At 41.3% G+C, this 17,052-nt stretch overlaps 2 protein-coding genes across 2 annotated transcripts; both read right to left on the bottom strand.

The window, feature by feature from the left end:
* Positions 1-201: 201 nt before the first annotated feature.
* Positions 202-4,670, bottom strand: LOC146715374 (protein NYNRIN-like). Its single transcript, XM_085451787.1, has one exon. It carries the CDS (start codon positions 4,664-4,666, stop codon positions 2,738-2,740), a length of 1,929 nt encoding a protein of 642 aa, XP_085307913.1. The 5' UTR covers positions 4,667-4,670; the 3' UTR covers positions 202-2,737.
* A 10,011-nt stretch (positions 4,671-14,681) lies between these two features.
* LOC146715373 (eotaxin-like) lies at positions 14,682-15,818 on the bottom strand. Its single transcript, XM_085452830.1, has 3 exons — positions 15,657-15,818; positions 15,467-15,578; positions 14,682-14,831 (listed from the first exon to the last, which is right to left on the bottom strand). Exons 1-3 carry the CDS (start codon positions 15,724-15,726, stop codon positions 14,780-14,782), a joined length of 234 nt encoding a protein of 77 aa, XP_085308956.1. The 5' UTR covers positions 15,727-15,818; the 3' UTR covers positions 14,682-14,779.
* Positions 15,819-17,052: the final 1,234 nt, after the last annotated feature.

The following is a 17,052-nucleotide window of genomic DNA, read 5'->3' as shown; positions in this document are numbered from 1 at the left end:
GCAGATGGCATATGGCAGGACTTTTGAAGATTTATGATTGAAGGAAATTGCCTTCCCGGGTTTCCTCCGTGGCGTGAGCGATAAGCAGAGTTTGTCCTTTCCTTATAAGACTCCTAATTATTCAAAGTAACACTCAGGTATGCCGTTCAGCGGGGTTAGTTACGATATCGGGAGCAGCTAGGAGAACAAAGTGATACAGAAACTGTTCAGATTGCTTTCCCAGAATCAACTCAAAGGTTTATTTGATACACAGCAGTTTATATAGAGAAAAAAAAGGTTCGTGTGTCAGCTTTCCCAGTTCAAACCGGTACAGACTAAATAAGGAAACGTCTTCCTGCCTTCTGAGCAAAGTATCCCTTGTGTAGTTTATCAGTTCAGCTATAATTTATGATCATCCCAGCAAAATACACTCCTAGACATAGAATACAGAGTTCTTTCATCAGTGAATTCTGAAACAAACCACCTAGCCTTTAACGAGCCTTTTCCAGGAGATAAAGAAAAAGGGAGGATGGGAGTAAGGAAGTGGTCTCATCTCTGTGGTGTTTTTGACCTTCTGGTACCAGCTTGTGAGTCTTACACATTAATTCTTGGGTCACAGAGAAAGAGAAAAACAACTAGTAGATCGGCCTTATTGAGTAACAGTTTTCCTGTATAAAACAATATCCTGTAAATGCTTACCGTGGTATCAAAATATCATAACAGTTCTCCCCTTTTATCATGTAATGATAACATAGTATAAAGACAGAATGTAATAACATAATATAAAGATAAATCATAAATGTGAAACAAATCATAAATGTGAAACAAATCATAAATGTGCCTTCGAGTGAGCTTAATATCAAAATCTTAAAAAGAAGAAAAGAAAAAGAAGAAAACGTCAGTCTCTTCTTTGACGATTGAGTAATTCACAATCTAATGCTCAATACATACATCAGGATCATCATTGATGACATCTGACACATAATCTGGGTCAATTTGTGCCAATTGCAAATACATTGAAGTAGCTGTAGTAGTAGCTATACGGGTTATCATTGAACGTACACAGGGTACCACACAACAGGCAATAATCATCAAAAACAAAATAATACATGCTACAATGGTTACAAAAGCTACAATTAGTTCCTTCCATTTTCCAAACGTGTCCTGCAGCCACTTGTCTATCCACTGACCGTGACCTGCATTGGCTCTTAGTTCTATCTGCAATGCTTCAAGTTTATTCATAGCTTGTGTGAATGAACCGTTAGGGGCTGTATTATTGGGAATGAAAGTACAACAAACATCTCCGAACATCGCGCAAACACCTCCTTTCTCAGCTAACAGCATGTCTAAGGCCATCCTATTTTGCATGGTCATTAAAGAGGTAGCCGACATCTGTTCTCCTAGGGCCTTAAGGGCCGTATTGGTCAAATTAGTAAGTCTTTGCTGATTGTAATAAACATAATTGATCCAGGCTACATTTTTGTTTACCTGTATATGCGGTATTAGTGAGACAAACCCTGCGGATATTTCCCCTTGTGCCTTCAATTCCCTTGGTATCCCGCGTGGAACCCCTATAGCATCTATGTAAACGTTATGTGAGTAAGTGGAGCGTCTTGTACGTTTGCTGGATACAGGCAGATCTGAGGTTTGTTGTATTAGTAGTTCTTGAGCTAAAGTTACTAGACCGCAGGTACCGGTCCAATTAACAGGTAAAGCCACTCTAAGGGTATTATTGCACATCCAATAAGCATGTGGGATTGGTCTGGTCAGGCGCGAAGCTGTAAAGCCTTTTAATATGCCTCCCCAGTACGAGTCGTTTAGTGTGTTGGGCGAATGCAGGATTGTGGAGTTATCTGAATGCGTACTTATATATGCATATAGATAAAAAAACATATGTTTATGTTGTGTCCTGTCAACACTCGCTGCTAGCCATGTTTCATTACAACGTGCTCCTGGAGAGTCAGAAAAAAATGTATAGTTTTGCGCGTCATAATTTATGTTTTCAAGTTTTGGTCGGTGTATGCATGTCATCAAGATATTTGGGTGATGGCGCACCTGTTTTGGGGGCGAGAGAGGTTCAGTGCGGTCTTCGGGGCGCTTCATTGGGTTACAGGGGTGGGTAGAGTCGTTAATCATGCTGACATCCTTACTAGAGACTTGTCCTGTGTATATGAGTAAACAATCTAAAGGACTTAGTTCTACTCGCACCGCTTCAATCAGGGTTACTGTTAAGGGCCCCTTTTCATCATTTTTGAATAGCATCTTTGTCAGGGGAAAACCTGAGATTGGGTATCCCACTATAACCTGTTCTGGATTACCCTTTGAACAGACATAACAATTGCTGTTTCCTAAATCACGAGCAGCTGTTCTAGCATTTTCATACCAGGAGTTGACTCCTACTCTAGAGGGTGCATAAAATGGTTTATTAGTGGCGTCTATGTTGTCATTTACTGATTTTAGGGAACGTGAAGAGTGCATTAAGTAGGTGTCTCGCAAAATAGAGCATGAAGTATCGTCAGCAAAATATGACCTGCAGAAATGTGAACATGGTTGCAGTTTACAATACAAAATAGCAAAGAAAAATCCTAAGGTTAATGCGATAAGTATGATGAATAACCTAAATATATAAGAAAAACAGTTCTTCAGTCGTCTTCTGGCCTGGTCCCAGGTTCGAGAGACATCGAATAAGCGCCGTATGATGACAATGGGCATTTCATTTTCTTCATTATCAGGATGGAGTGAGTCTAGCTTTATCAGGTTAGACATCATGTGGTACTTTTGGCTTTCTATTCCTGCTGGATGTTCGAGTACCTTGCTGTGGCTCTTTCAGACGTTGTGTGTTAATCAGTGATTGCGTGTGTGCACTGGATCCGGGCGCTGGCTCGCCTGAGATGTCATCTACCCGTGTGTGTTTATTTGCTCTAGTTCCGGGCGCTGGCTCGCCGGAGATGTCGTCTGCTTGATCCGACGCCTGAGATGGTCCGATTGGGCTGGTCTTAACCCTGCTGGCATGAATCCACTGAGGTTGTCCGTCCGTAAGGATGCTGGTTCTCGTCACTGCCAGTACAGTCTGGGGGCTGGAAAACGCGGCCTCCCCGAGTGTTCTTGGTTTTAGTGACTTCACTAACACCGCGTCCCCTGGTCTCCACTTGTGGGTTGGATCTGTGGAGGGGAGAGGCTGGGAGAGACAAACTTTCTGATAGTTATTATTCAGTGTTTCTACCAGATTGTGGACATAGTCGGACAATGCAGTGTCTATGTCCCCTTCCAATAGCGGTGCCCCTCTGGAAGCTGACCATGGTGTTGGAAATGGTCTTCCCATGATTATTTCAAATGGAGATAATTTGGTTGCTGCGGATGGAGTCATTCTAATCTCGCAGAGGATTTGAGGAAGTAGTTTGATCCAGGTCATTCCTGTTTCTATCATTGCTTTAGTCAGGCGATTTTTTATGGTCCTATTCATTCTTTCTACAACTCCTGAACTCTGAGGATGGTATGGTACATGATATTTCCAGTCTATTCCTAGAGTTTTAGTACACTTTTGAATTACTTCTGATGTAAATGAAGGTCCTCTATCACTGTTAATTTGGTGAGGTATTCCAAATCTGGGTATTATTTCATTGCACAACTTTTGACAGACTACTTCTGCAGTTTCTTTTGAGGTTGGATAAGCTTCTACCCATTTACTAAATTGATCCACTATTACCAGTAAGTACTTGATGCTTCCTTGTGCTGGCATGTGTGTGAAATCAATTTGTAATGTATGAAATGGAAAATCTGGTTGTGGTAAATGCTGATGTTCTGCTTTTGGTCTTCCTACATTAGTTCGTGCACATGTTAGACAGGTTGCTAATATGCTTTTTACTGCATGCAATGTTTTCTCAATTACAAATCTTGATTTTATTGCCCCTATTACCCCTCTTTGTCCGACATGACTCACACCGTGAAAATGTCGGACAAGGACTGGCAGCAGGGAAGATGGGAGGGCAATCAAACCCTCAAGGTTTTTATATAGGCCATCTCTGTCATCTAAGGTACAGCCATTATTCTCCCAATAGGTGTAATCACAGGCAGATGCTTGCTCTTGTATGAATTTTAAATCAACATTTGTTTCGAAATAGTCTGGGAGTGTAACAAGTGGCAGCTGTAGGGGCACAGATAATACTTCCTGTGGAGGTGGGAGCTGTGATGCAGCTGCAGCTTTGGCTGTCACGTCTGCTAAGGCATTACCTGTTGCTTCGTCTGTGTCAGCTGTACTGTGTCCTTTCGTTTTTACAACTGCAACGGCCGATGGCAGCTGTATAGCCTGCAAAAGTCTCTGCACAAGATCAGAATTAGCAATCGGTTTTCCATCAGCAGATCTAAATCCTCTTTGTCTCCACAATGTGCCAAAGTCATGTACGACGCCAAACGCATAGCGGCTGTCTGTGTAAATTGTCACACGCTTATCCAAGTGGAGCTCACAGGCGCGTATTAAAGCCATGAGCTCTGCTTTTTGTGCTGAGTGAAATGGTAATGAGTGAGCCTCTAGTATGATGTCAGGCAATGTCACCACTGAATAGCCACAAAGAAATGAGTTGTCATTCGGCCTTGAACAGGACCCGTCCACATAAACCGTGGCTGAGTCTGGGATAGGTGTTTGCTCTAAATCTGGACGTGGTGCTGTGGATTCGTGTATTCGTGTCATGCAGTCATGATCATCAAGCATGTCCGAGCCATCCTGTCGGTCAGAAGAACACAGCATATGGATCAATAAATGTGCTGGCGAATTGGGTGTGCTGCTCGCTTTTATGGTGAGGTTTGCTGTGGAGGTCAGTGTAGCTTCATAACCTGAGCGACGTTGTGCGGTCATGTGTTGTGTAGTTATGTTTGCTAGAATGGTCGTGACCTGGTGATTGGTGTGTAGAATAGTGTCATGTGAGAGTGTAAGCTTCTCGCAGTCCCTTATCATGATAGAGCAAGCTGCTACTGCTCTCAGGCAGGCCGGCATCCCCTGAACTACTGCTGGCAATACCTTTGAATAGAAGGCTACTGGACGGTAGCCACTGCCATGCTCTTGGGCCAGTACACCTGTGCAGGTCGTGCCGTTCTCTGTAACGTACAGATGGAAAGGTAAGTGGTAGTCAGGCAGACCCAAACAAGGGGCGGAGGTCAGCGCTCCCTTCAATGCATTGAAAGAGGCAGTCATTTCTGTGGACCACAGTATTCGAGGAAGCTTGTCTTTTTTGCAGCATTCACGCAGAATGTGGTCATGAAAAGAACAGTCTGGTATCCACTGTCTGCAATAGTTCACCATGCCTAAGAAGGACAGCATTTCCTTCTGTGTAGTAGGCCGAGGGACGGAGGTCACAGCTTTGACCCTGTCTGCAGTCATGGAACGTTTTCCGTGAGACAGTGTAAATCCCAAATATTGAACAGAAGTCTGACAGTACTGCATTTTCTTTGCAGATGCTTTGTGGCCAGTCTTTTGGAGGTGCTGGAGAAGCATGTGTGTAGCAGTTTGACACAATTCCTCACTCGGAGCACAGAGGAGGAGATCGTCCACATACTGGATCAGAGTACAGCCCTCAGGAGGAGCGAAGCTGTCCAGGGTAGCACGGATCACCATTGAGAAAGCAGCAGGGCTGTCTATCATGCCTTGAGGCAGACGAGTCCAAGTGTACTGCTTATTTCTATGTGTAAATGCAAATAACGGCTGTGTATCTACATGCACAGGCACTGAGAAAAAGGCAGAGCATAAATCCACCACGGTAAAATGTGTGGCTGTGGATGGAATACATGTCAATATGCTGGGGACATCCGGAACCAGAGGTGGCAAAGGGATAATGACTGCATTAATCTGTCTTAAGTCTTGTGTAAAACGCCATACGCCAGGTTTGTTAGGCTTTGGCACAGGATTGACAGGAGTATTATATGGAGATACTGTAGGCTTTATCACTCCTGTAGTCAATAAATCTCCTATGATGACATCTAGGGCTGAGGCTTTTTCGACAGAAATGGGATACTGCTTGACATATACTGGCGTGTTGTTTTTTAGCTGTGCGTGATAAGGTATACAGTCAATAAATCCTACATCATTCTCACCTTTAGACCACAATGTCATATTCTGGTATTCAGCTGGCAACGTAACTGCAGAAATAGTACAGTGGATAGGATAGGTTAGATCTATGTGACGACATGGTGTAGTTATGTCATAACCTATGTCTGAGTTATGTGACAAGACCACTGTTTGGCCTTCACTTGTGTGAGCAGTTATCATGTTGTTGAACAGTGTGAGAGAAACAAAAGTGTGGCTCCCAGATATGGGATTACCTGGCAGTGGTTTTTGAACACGTCTTTGGCACAGTGTGTGTCGTGGAATACCAGACAAAAAGGTGTTGAGTTCATTCTCTGCTGAGCCGTCCAGCTGACACAGAGGCTGTTCCTTCTCCATGGTACATAAGGCAGAGAAAACATAGCTGTTATCAGTATCAGCAAACATTTCACCTTTTGTGTTAAATGAAATACACAAATTCATTTTTGCCATTAAATCTCTGCCTAATAAATTCACAGGCGAGTTTGGAATAATTACAAATGGATGATATGTGATTTCATCTGGTTTAGAGCCCCAACGTGTCTTTAGAGAATGAGTTTTAGGGCATTGCACTACAGTTCCATTAATTCCCATAGTGTTGATGCACACAGAGGACACAGGCCCATTATAGAATTTCCCAGACAGTGAACTTTTAGTGGCTCCACTATCCACTAAAAATGGGTATTTCTTACCATCTATTTCTACTTGTAGCATGGGCAAATGTTCTGTGTTAGGGGACAGCTGCAGATGCAGCATCGTGTGTAGTGCTTCACACTGTTGTCCCTCATCCTCACCTGGGCCTCCCTAGTAGCGACCCAGCCGGGGATTATCAGGTGATGGGAAAAGATCATGGTGAGAATTGTAACGCACCCTTTCCCATTCTGATTCATGCTCTGGGTGTCTGCGGTTACTGGAAAACTGAGCTAAATTTGCACCTCTAGCTTGTCTGCCTTGTGGGTTATAATGTGGGTTGTAAGGCTGCGGCCTAGATGTGGGGCCATTATTGCATGCTTCTTGTGGTTGCCAGTTACCTTGACTGGAAGAGCTCTGCTGACGCCTAGTGGCGGGAACTTGTACTGCGTTCTGTGGTTGAGGCGTGTGTGCCCTGTTGGTGGCTGCAAAGCGACATTCTCTGGACCAGTGTCCTACCCTTCCACAATAAAAACAAACATCTCTATTCTTACCATTCTGTCCTCTGAAACTTCCTTGCTGTGCTGGAGCGGGTGGTCCTGCATACATTAATTTCTCACTTTCCTCTGAGCCTTGAACATCAAAATTCAACATCATCTTAACACTGTTAGCTTTTGTGATAGTAGGAAAAAGGTCTGCACTGGCCTTCAGTTGTACAAGCTTTAAGAAAGCATCTTTACTCAATTCGTAGAGATTATTAGTAGCTGTCACTTTTAGCAACTGAGAGCATTCGGGGTGGATATTGTTCAAAAAGGTGGTGATGAAAATCTGATCATTACCATACTCTGGCATGCATGCCTCATCAGTCCAACAGTGCATAAAGCGTTTTATGAATACTAGGATAGATTCATCAGGCTTCTGTTTACACATAGTTACTGCATTTAAGTCAATTTTGTCTCTGGACATTGTGAGCAGGAATTTCTTTAGATTCTTAAAGAAATCGGCGACTTTGTCATTATTTACCCACAAAAACTCTGCAGTTGTGGATGCTTTATCATGCTTTGGGTCTAATTCACCTATCTCTTCTATGAGTTGTGACTCGGTTACTCCAGGAATGCATTGACACAATATGTACCTGTAATCCGGACCACCCAAATGGTGATATCTGGTACTTCTCTGTAGTGCAGAGACAAAGGCTGTAGGATTTTTAAGAGGATTGGGAAGCTCTTTAATAGTTGTCACTAATTCTGAGATTTTAGGGGGCTGAATACAACACTGATCTCCTATTATCATAAAGGGGTAGGCGTCATTGACGTCACTAGATTTTGGGTCTGTTTGTTTACTACCGCGAGTGTTGGCGTGAGGACCTTTGTCATTCCGGCTTTGTTTTTCCTTTTTTTCTTTTAGATAAGTCTTTATTAAAGTTCGGGTAACAGGTATTTCTTTAGCTACCTCTAAACCTCTAGCTACGATATCGTGGCGTTTCATGTGGGTGTCTATTGTGGACACTGCCTGATGCAAAAGTTTTTCTTCATAGACGTCTAAATTGTTTTTCATAAGTTCCTCACATTCTTCTTTCAAAAGTTTTTCTCTCTTTCTATGTTCTGCTAATTCTTCCTCGCGGCGTATATATTGTTTTTCCTGATCTTGTTCAATTAGGTGGCTGAGACCCGTTGCATGTGATTCAGGTTTTGTGTCACTGTCTTTTAAGCTGGTTGGATCAAAGCGCTGACGTTGTTTGCATGCGGCTGCTGCAGCAACTATTAATTCGGTCTCATCTTCGTAAGGCGGTGGGGCTGTGGGCTGAATGGCTGAGCATGCAAGACTAGCTTTTCCCGCGGTAGATTTATTTTCTATGCTGGAGCCTGCACTAGTTTTATTTGATGTAAAAGTATCTACACCTGGTTCCGGTCCCTTTTTCCATAGTGGTAACATTTGATGCATCACGTCGCGGCATTCTATCATATATTTTCTACAGGACTTTTTAAGCAGACTACTTTTCTTATCACAAATGATATTCAACATTTCTACTGACCTGTTTTCTGGCGATAATCGTTCGGGATAAGGCTCCGGAAATAAATTAGAATGCATTGAACTTATAGTCCGTAAGTTGTAAACAAAGTCAGTCACATAAGCACTCCCGCATGTTCTGGATACGTAATCATGGAAGTCTTCGCCGATTCGTGGACGTGGGTTACACGTAACCGGAAATGGGAGTCGTACTGAGCTGTTGTTTGAGACTTTAAATTTAATTTTTGTTGGTTTTACAGGTAATTTTGATTTTTTATCGGACTTGTCTGTGGTTTTTGAATTATTCTGACCCATGTTCAGTGATTTCCAGAGGGGTTTACACGCTTGAAGGATTTATGTTAGTATTTTCGCTGCGGCACAGCTGAGGTTACTTTAAATTTATTGCTAGCAATTTTTTGTTTGTGTGAGCAACTCTCACTTAGCGAGCAACTTCTCGCTTAAACAACAGGCAACTTCCTGTGTCTTTCTGCTTTTAATTTACTGCTTTTAACCCTTGTATGGTAATCGGGTCTGTGAGACCCGTTTTCAGTTTTCTTTCGTTTTTTTTTTTTTTTTTAACAAAATTAAATTAAATTATTTACTAGCTTTCTGTGAGTGAGCAACTTCTCACTTTTTAACGTACGTTTCAAGATAACAGGCAACTCCCTGTGTCACTCTTTGGTGAGCAACTTCTCACTTAACGAGAAGTATTTAAGACAACAGGCAACTTTCTGTGTCACTTTTCTAAGTGAGCAACTTCTCACTTTTTAACGTACGTTTAATTAAACAATTAATTATTATTATTTTTTAAACAAAATTAAAATATTCAAGACAACAGGCAACTTCCTGTGTCCACCAACACCACACAAGGGTTAATTTACTTTATTCGGGGACTGAGGAAGTCAGTCAGTGTATCTCTCTGGATCACTAAGTGAAACTTCGTCAGCATATCCCGTTTTTTTATGGATTCGGGGACTGAGGAAGTCAGTCAGTGTATCTCTCTGGATCACTAAGTGAAACTTCGTCAGCATATCCCGTTTCTTTATGGATCGATCACTGAGAGAGGTATAATAGGTCTTTATATAAATATGAAAGACGCATATTTACCTTCTGTCAGGAATCCCACTTCTGACACCAAAATTGAAGGAAATTGCCTTCCCGGGTTTCCTCCGTGGCGTGAGCGATAAGCAGAGTTTGTCCTTTCCTTATAAGACTCCTAATTATTCAAAGTAACACTCAGGTATGCCGTTCAGCGGGGTTAGTTACGATATCGGGAGCAGCTAGGAGAACAAAGTGATACAGAAACTGTTCAGATTGCTTTCCCAGAATCAACTCAAAGGTTTATTTGATACACAGCAGTTTATATAGAGAAAAAAAAGGTTCGTGTGTCAGCTTTCCCAGTTCAAACCGGTACAGACTAAATAAGGAAACGTCTTCCTGCCTTCTGAGCAAAGTATCCCTTGTGTAGTTTATCAGTTCAGCTATAATTTATGATCATCCCAGCAAAATACACTCCTAGACATAGAATACAGAGTTCTTTCATCAGTGAATTCTGAAACAAACCACCTAGCCTTTAACGAGCCTTTTCCAGGAGATAAAGAAAAAGGGAGGATGGGAGTAAGGAAGTGGTCTCATCTCTGTGGTGTTTTTGACCTTCTGGTACCAGCTTGTGAGTCTTACACATTAATTCTTGGGTCACAGAGAAAGAGAAAAACAACTAGTAGATCGGCCTTATTGAGTAACAGTTTTCCTGTATAAAACAATATCCTGTAAATGCTTACCGTGGTATCAAAATATCATAACAATGATTATTATTTATTTAGTATTTTCTAAACGTAATAAAAAGGACTTAAAGTGATTAAGAAACATTCATAGAGTTCCTTATCTATCACACAAACACTGTATAGTACAAGAGTGTATATCTTATCTACCATTAAATGAGGCGTTGTTGTAGCTCAGAGGGGAGAGCAGGTCATCTACTGTTTAAAAAAAAACCTGTTTCAGTCTGCATGCCCAAACTCCACATTTCTCTCCGATGTGTTAATTAGAATGTGAATATTAGCTAGAACGCACTTTGGCAATGAATGAGTGTGAATGAGGTAAATTGTGTAAAGTGTTTAAAGTGCTAAACCAGAGTAGAAAAGTAGAAAAATTCTTTTACAGCACTTTGGTCAACAGCTGTTATTTTTACATGTGCTATAGAAATACATTTGACAATATTTGATGACCTGCTCTACTTTCAAGGAAATAAAGAATCCATAATGTATATAAAAAAGTATTAATATCCATTTTCTTAACGACATATTCAGCCATGGTGGGAGTGGACCATAACCCAGCAAGAACAAGAATAGCTGCAGTGGACAGTTGCCATCACAAAGCTTCAATAACAATTTGCAGAGTAAAATTTGTAGAGTAATTATGAAATTTCAAGTTTGGCCTGATGATGGCAGTGTTTTTTCACTTCCACACTGCCAAAAGCCAGTCACTGTTACACAGAAGTGTGTGTTAGTCTTATTGTCGTTTGAATAACACATTTAGCACAGAACAGCTCTTTAGCTGTTGTACAAGTGTAGTGTCACGGTCATGGTCACACCACATGTGCTAATCATTAAAACCTTTGTATTACCCACAATTGTTTGTGGATCAACTTCAGACTTCACAACAACAAAATAGTTTGCCTTGTGGGAAATGTGTAACTAGGATGACTAAGCACTGACCTTGACCATCATTGTTAGAATCCAAGGTAAAAGTTGATCTTGGAAAAATATAAAAATATATCAAGAAACCATGTTGTTGTGCTTTCTGAGTGCACTTGTTAATTTTAAAGTGGTCCTGAGCTTCAGTTCTCCAGGCTTTTTTTTTTTAAGTTTTCCTTTCACCACTTTGTCATTTATTTCAGTCCAGTCATTGTACCTTCCATTTTCGGAAAAATGTTTTCATGTTTGTTAAGTCACCTGATGCCCACTGATTCCCAAGGAGCTTTTTGTCAAATCTTAGCATTTCTTTACATGGTGAATAGTGTGTTCCCCCCCAAAAAATAAAGAAACTGGACAGCAAGCATAAAAAAACAGTCTACAGTAGATAAACAGAATCTGAAAGTGTTAAGAAATAGAAAAAAATCCAGTAAAAACTTGGCAAAGAAGGTCTGAGTGCTGCATCTGCACCCCCGATTCATCTAGCTGTGAGTGGCTCACTCACATGCTGGGCCATCTGACCTCAGGAAATCCCATGATAGGGTGGGGCTAGGTATCATGATAAGCTCAACTGAAACCTTGGCTGATTGTAAGCTACACCCGTTTTCACACCTTGGCTCGTGTGATTAGGTAGAGGATCATTAGGGGGTTGATTTTCCCTCTCGGGGGTAAACTCCCACAGGGCTTAAATCTGGGACTGTCCACCATTTGACCCTAGAACTGAAGAAGCTTCTCGGATGAGAGGTGAAACATCTTCAAGGAAACTTACAGAAGTCCAGATGCTTTTCTTTCCAAGCTCCTTAGACCACGATGACCTGGATGACTGAGAACCTTTACAGAGAGATATAGGTCAAAGGTCAGGCACTGGTTTAAAAGCAGGCTGATGTCAGCATGTTGTAATAAAAACAATTAAAAATATCAAAATGTTTGTGTAGCTCTTGTCCTTCGAGGGCAGTTGTGCATTCTGAGTGCTCTTGTTATTTTTAAAGTGGTCTTGAGCTTCAGTTCTCCAGGCTTTCTCAAGAGATGAACCACTTTTGTGTACAAATAACAGACAACTTAGCAAAGAACCTATTTTAAATCGTATCTTTGTTATTAGAAGCCTGTCACAAAACAAATGTTCTTATTATTTTAATTACTTATTTTAATTACTTTAATTACTTAATTTTAACTACAACAAATGCCAAGGGCAACAACACAATTTGACAGGAAAAAAAATCTGCATTTTATGCCCACTGATTCCCGAGGAGCTACTAGTCAAAGCTTAGCATTTCTTGAAATGGTGAGTAGTGTGTTCTGAAAAAAAAGGAATGAAAATGGACAAGAACAAAACAAAAATCGAAAAGCATAAAAAAAACTTGATACAGAAGATCTGAGTGCTGCATCTGCACCTTCGATTCATCTACTGCTCGCCAAAGCATCATCAGAAATGATCTGAGTGAAGCCATCAAGAAGCCATTCTTAAGAAAAGGAAAGTAGGAGAAAAGCTGAGGTATGACAAATTACACAAGAGCTAGAGTATCAGTATTAAAAGGCCTCATGGAGTTATGAATGCAAATTGGAAATGTTTTATTTAAATTAAGTCAGTATGTACAGAGGCAGGTCAGGAGAGAGGTACAATAATGTGCTTTTACAGACATCTGTGAAACATGGTGGGGCTTCTGTCCTGGTTTGAGGCTTTGTTTCATTTCACAGGAGTACGCTTTGACAATAAACTGGACTGGGATAAAAACACCACTGCACTCTACAGGAAGGTCCAGAGTCGTCTCTATTTTCTGAGGCGGCTGAAGTCTTTCAACATCTGTTCGACAATGCTCAGGATTTTCTATAAGTCTGTTGTGGCCAGTGACGTCCTCTATGCTACCTCAATGCTGAGATTACCCAAATGCACCACTGAACGGCACAAGAAACCGACGTCTGGTTCCATCCCAGGAGACATGAACTGCTTTAGGGTTGTGTCAGGAAGGGGATCTGTTGTAAAAACTCAAATCAAATATGAAGAGCTACCTGATGTAGTGGCCACTCATGAATAAAGAATCAGCTGAGAGTAACTCCATCTATACATTACCATGTGGAAAGTGTTTAATTGGCAAGTGGCTTCAATTTTCACAATGATCCCAGACACACTGCCAATGCAGTGTAAGTGCACCTGGATACAAAATTACACAATAAAACACCATAAGGCATGAAATGGCCTCCTCAGAGTTCAGACCCTGTAATATAGATCAAGCAAGTCAGTTTAGGCTCTGTGTAAATCAGGAAAAACTGTTTATATTTAGATACTGGATGCCACTGTCATGGTCCTCCAATCCTCTCTGGTGTTGTGTTCTTGTTGTTCTGCCTTCCTCTTCACTCCTCGCCAGGGCGGCTCCTGCTCCCCGCCTTGATCCTCCGCTCCTGGTCGCAATTACTCACCTGCCTTTCATTACTTGTGATTGGTCCTGGCACTCTAGGAGGAGCAAACTAGTGGATTAGAGTAACCATCTCCATTTCAACCTAAGCTGTAGACAAAGCAGACTTGTTCCCAAGAGTTTGCACCTCAGATCTACTGTCAGGGGACACAGCAGAGTTGATTCTATGGAAAGCACAAAATCAACTTCTAAGTGAAAGAGTGAAACAGGTCAGTTTTACTATAGATGCACTCTGGAAAAAGATTGTTCAGACTGCAGGAACTCAAAGCACTTTGCACGCTTCTGCCACTTAAGCCAATGCGAGGTGAAAAACATCACCTAGTTAGTGTAGCCCTGGTGCTCTTTTTGAATCTGATCATGTTTTTCTAATGAACGTTTCATTTCTCTGTACAGATCTTCCTGGACCCTTTCTTGTTTCCCTTGAACCCTGTTGGATGAACGTGAGTGGATTCCAGTGTTGAGTGGGTTTGAGTGAGTCACAGACTGTGTGAAGAGGAGTGTGGACATGTTACCCTTACCCTGGATCCCCCACCCCCACAGGCCCCGATCCTTCGTCACTGTATATATTACTGCTAAATATTCCATCAGTACAGTACATAAAATGTGTTATTTTGCCTTATTTTAAACTGTATCAAAGGAAAATTCGATTTGACATCTCTTGATGCTTCAAAGAAACGAAGAAGAGAAAAAAGTTTCAGACTCTTTGTCGTATTTGTGAGGTGTTTATTTTGGAGCATAATATATATAGCACAAAGCATCCACGAGACATTACACAATCAAAGAGCGTGACTGTTCAGTGGATTATTTCAGGCTTATAATCGCTTGAAAGATAAACTTTGGACCACATGTAAAAGAACTGTCATTATAAAAAGTTTGCATGCGTTTTATATGATATTATCTGACAAAGCAGAACAATGTGTAAGGATGAGCAGGCAGCTGGTTCAGAAAGAGCTCTGGTCCAGTCTTTTCATGATGCGTTGGGTTCAGGAGGCAGACGCATCCACACACACTGAACGAGACTTTTTGGTAATGAAGCTGAAACAAAGAGGTGGAAATTCAGAAATCTGAATTTTAAATAAGCTTCAAAATTCTCTCAGTAAATATGTTGTAAAAGTAACAATAATAATAATAATAACGTATACTTTATTTATCCCAGTAGGGAAATTACTCTCTGCATTTAACCCATTCACTCTAGTGAAGCAGTGGGCAGCCACCAATCAGGCGCCTGGGGAGCAGTGTGAAGAGACGTTACCTTGCTCAGGGGTACCTCAGGGTAGCCGTTCAGTGGTTTCGAATGCCCGAATATGTACTTTTTTTTTTTTTTTTAAATGACCAGTAGACAAAATGTCATAATATAAACACTTAAATGTGTATTTCAAACAATTTACAAGCAAAGTAGCCAAACATCCACGTAAAATTGATCAAATTATGAAAACAAGTTTGTGCATTTTTCTTGAACATTTACAGGATAAAATTAAAAGACAATAGTAGGAGAACAAATACAAGTTCAAATAAAAAGTATCAAACTTATACTATGTCCTGAGCATCATGTGTAAAATGACAAGTTTTAATTATCCAAAAAACGTCCTGTTACAATGATCATACTGCATAATTTTCAGTCACTGTGTTAAACATTATAAATTAAAATAAACCCAGTTTTCTTCACTTACATGATGGCAGACTTTGGGCATCGGTGATCAGTCAGTCGATACGACTTGATGAGGTTTGCTTGAATTCTTCCCGGGTACAACTTGAAACAGCAGTTGTCGGGACCATTTGCATCTGAGAAAAAGACATTTCATTACACTTACTCAAAAAACAAAACCTCTCTTTTAATGATGACATTTAAGGTAATCTTACTGTTGCAGTTAACTGCAGACAACAAAGCAGCTCCAAGGATGCACAGCAAAAGGAACTGAGCGGTTTTCATTACGATTCCTCAGGAGTTGATGATGATGATGACGATAAAGACAACAGCTGCTCTTCAGACGCAAGCAAGGGCTTCTAAATATTAGGTGGTGTGCTGTTACATTTATCAAGATCGATACTTTTTTTTTTTTAAAGGTACATAGGGTGTCATTGGTGTGAAATTTCAAAAATTGCTGAAAATGCCTCTGACAGAACTTTTCATTCGGTTACATTGACAGGAAATGAAGCTGTGGTTTAACCCAGCGATGCAGCTCAAAGCATGACACTGTTAACAAAAAACAACTTCTACACCCCCCTCGCCCAAAAGTTAAAAAAAATATATGTCACAAAATATTAGGACCACAAAAAAAAAACACTAAAAAATTGGTGATCAGTCAGCTAATATGACTCCATGAAGTGTGCTTTAATTCCTCTTGGTACAACCTTCAGCAGCAGTTATTGGGACTATTTCCATCTGATTAAAGAAGATTAAGATCAAACTGTTTAAAACGTATAAAAATAAAAAAATATTGATGATCACCAGAGCTACCCCTCATCCTCCTTGTAGGTAAGCAAATGGTATGAATTTCAAAGTCCACAGCTCTTTGTTCTCAAATTATCGCATTCCCAAGACTTTCAGAAAACTTGACCTCTGACCTTGAGATCACCTTGACTTGAGAAGGTCACAGGACTCAGACTTATACACTATTTTAGGTAGCTGCACCTGAGGTATCAATTTCAGAATCCTACACAAGTTATCTGATTCACAAACATGGGTGTTGATGCAGCCCGCTCATCTGGCAGGGTAGCCCCAAAATGTTGAGGAAGACAAGGAAAATTTCTTTGAATTAAAATTTTTCTAAAGTGTTATACTTTATAGGGAAATTAGGGAATTTAACATGGAAAAAATTCTTTGTTTGCATAATTTTCAGTTTAGAAATCTGAACTTTGAGGCACCAGACAAAGAGCGATTCAGAAGACCCCTATGAGCAGAACACCAAGGGAACAGTTCACCCTGCCCAGGATAGGGTTACTGGGGCCCCGCCCCTGAGCCAGGCCTGGGGAGGGTGCCCGCGGGCGAGCGTCTGGCCACCAGACGTCGGTCCATGGGGCCCGTCCGGGCACAGCCCGAAAAAGTGACACGGGTCCATCATCCTGCAGGCCAACAGGAGGCACCGTGCATTGTATGCCGGGCTGCAATCAGGACCAGAGGCCCTGGCGGACCAATCCCCGGCTACCAAGACTGGCAACTGGGACATGGAATATCACCTCTCTGGTGGGGAGGACCCTGAGTTAGTGTGTGAGGTTGAGAGGTGCCGGCTAGATAACTATTCTCCTGGAGAGGGCT

This window comes from Copadichromis virginalis, linkage group LG3 (genome assembly GCF_057382275.1).
Source record: "Copadichromis virginalis isolate Kocher_CV1m ecotype Utaka linkage group LG3, C_Virginalis_male_GT1.1, whole genome shotgun sequence".
NCBI classification, from domain to species: Eukaryota; Metazoa; Chordata; class Actinopteri; order Cichliformes; family Cichlidae; genus Copadichromis; species Copadichromis virginalis.
The sequence above is the reverse complement of the archived record's forward strand: the minus strand, read 5'-3'. Positions and strand labels throughout refer to the sequence as shown.

Coding starts and splice junctions, on each gene's coding strand:
- LOC146715374 (XM_085451787.1), bottom strand. CDS start 4,666: ATGACACGAATACACGAATCCACAGCACCACGTCCAGATTTAGAGCAA.
- LOC146715373 (XM_085452830.1), bottom strand. CDS start 15,726: ATGAAAACCGCTCAGTTCCTTTTGCTGTGCATCCTTGGAGCTGCTTTG. Junction 15,579..15,656: donor GTCTGCAGTTAACTGCAACA/GTAAGATTACCT, acceptor TCTTTTTCTCAG/ATGCAAATGGTCCCGACAAC. Junction 14,832..15,466: donor TGCCCAAAGTCTGCCATCAT/GTAAGTGAAGAA, acceptor TCTTTGTTTCAG/CTTCATTACCAAAAAGTCTC.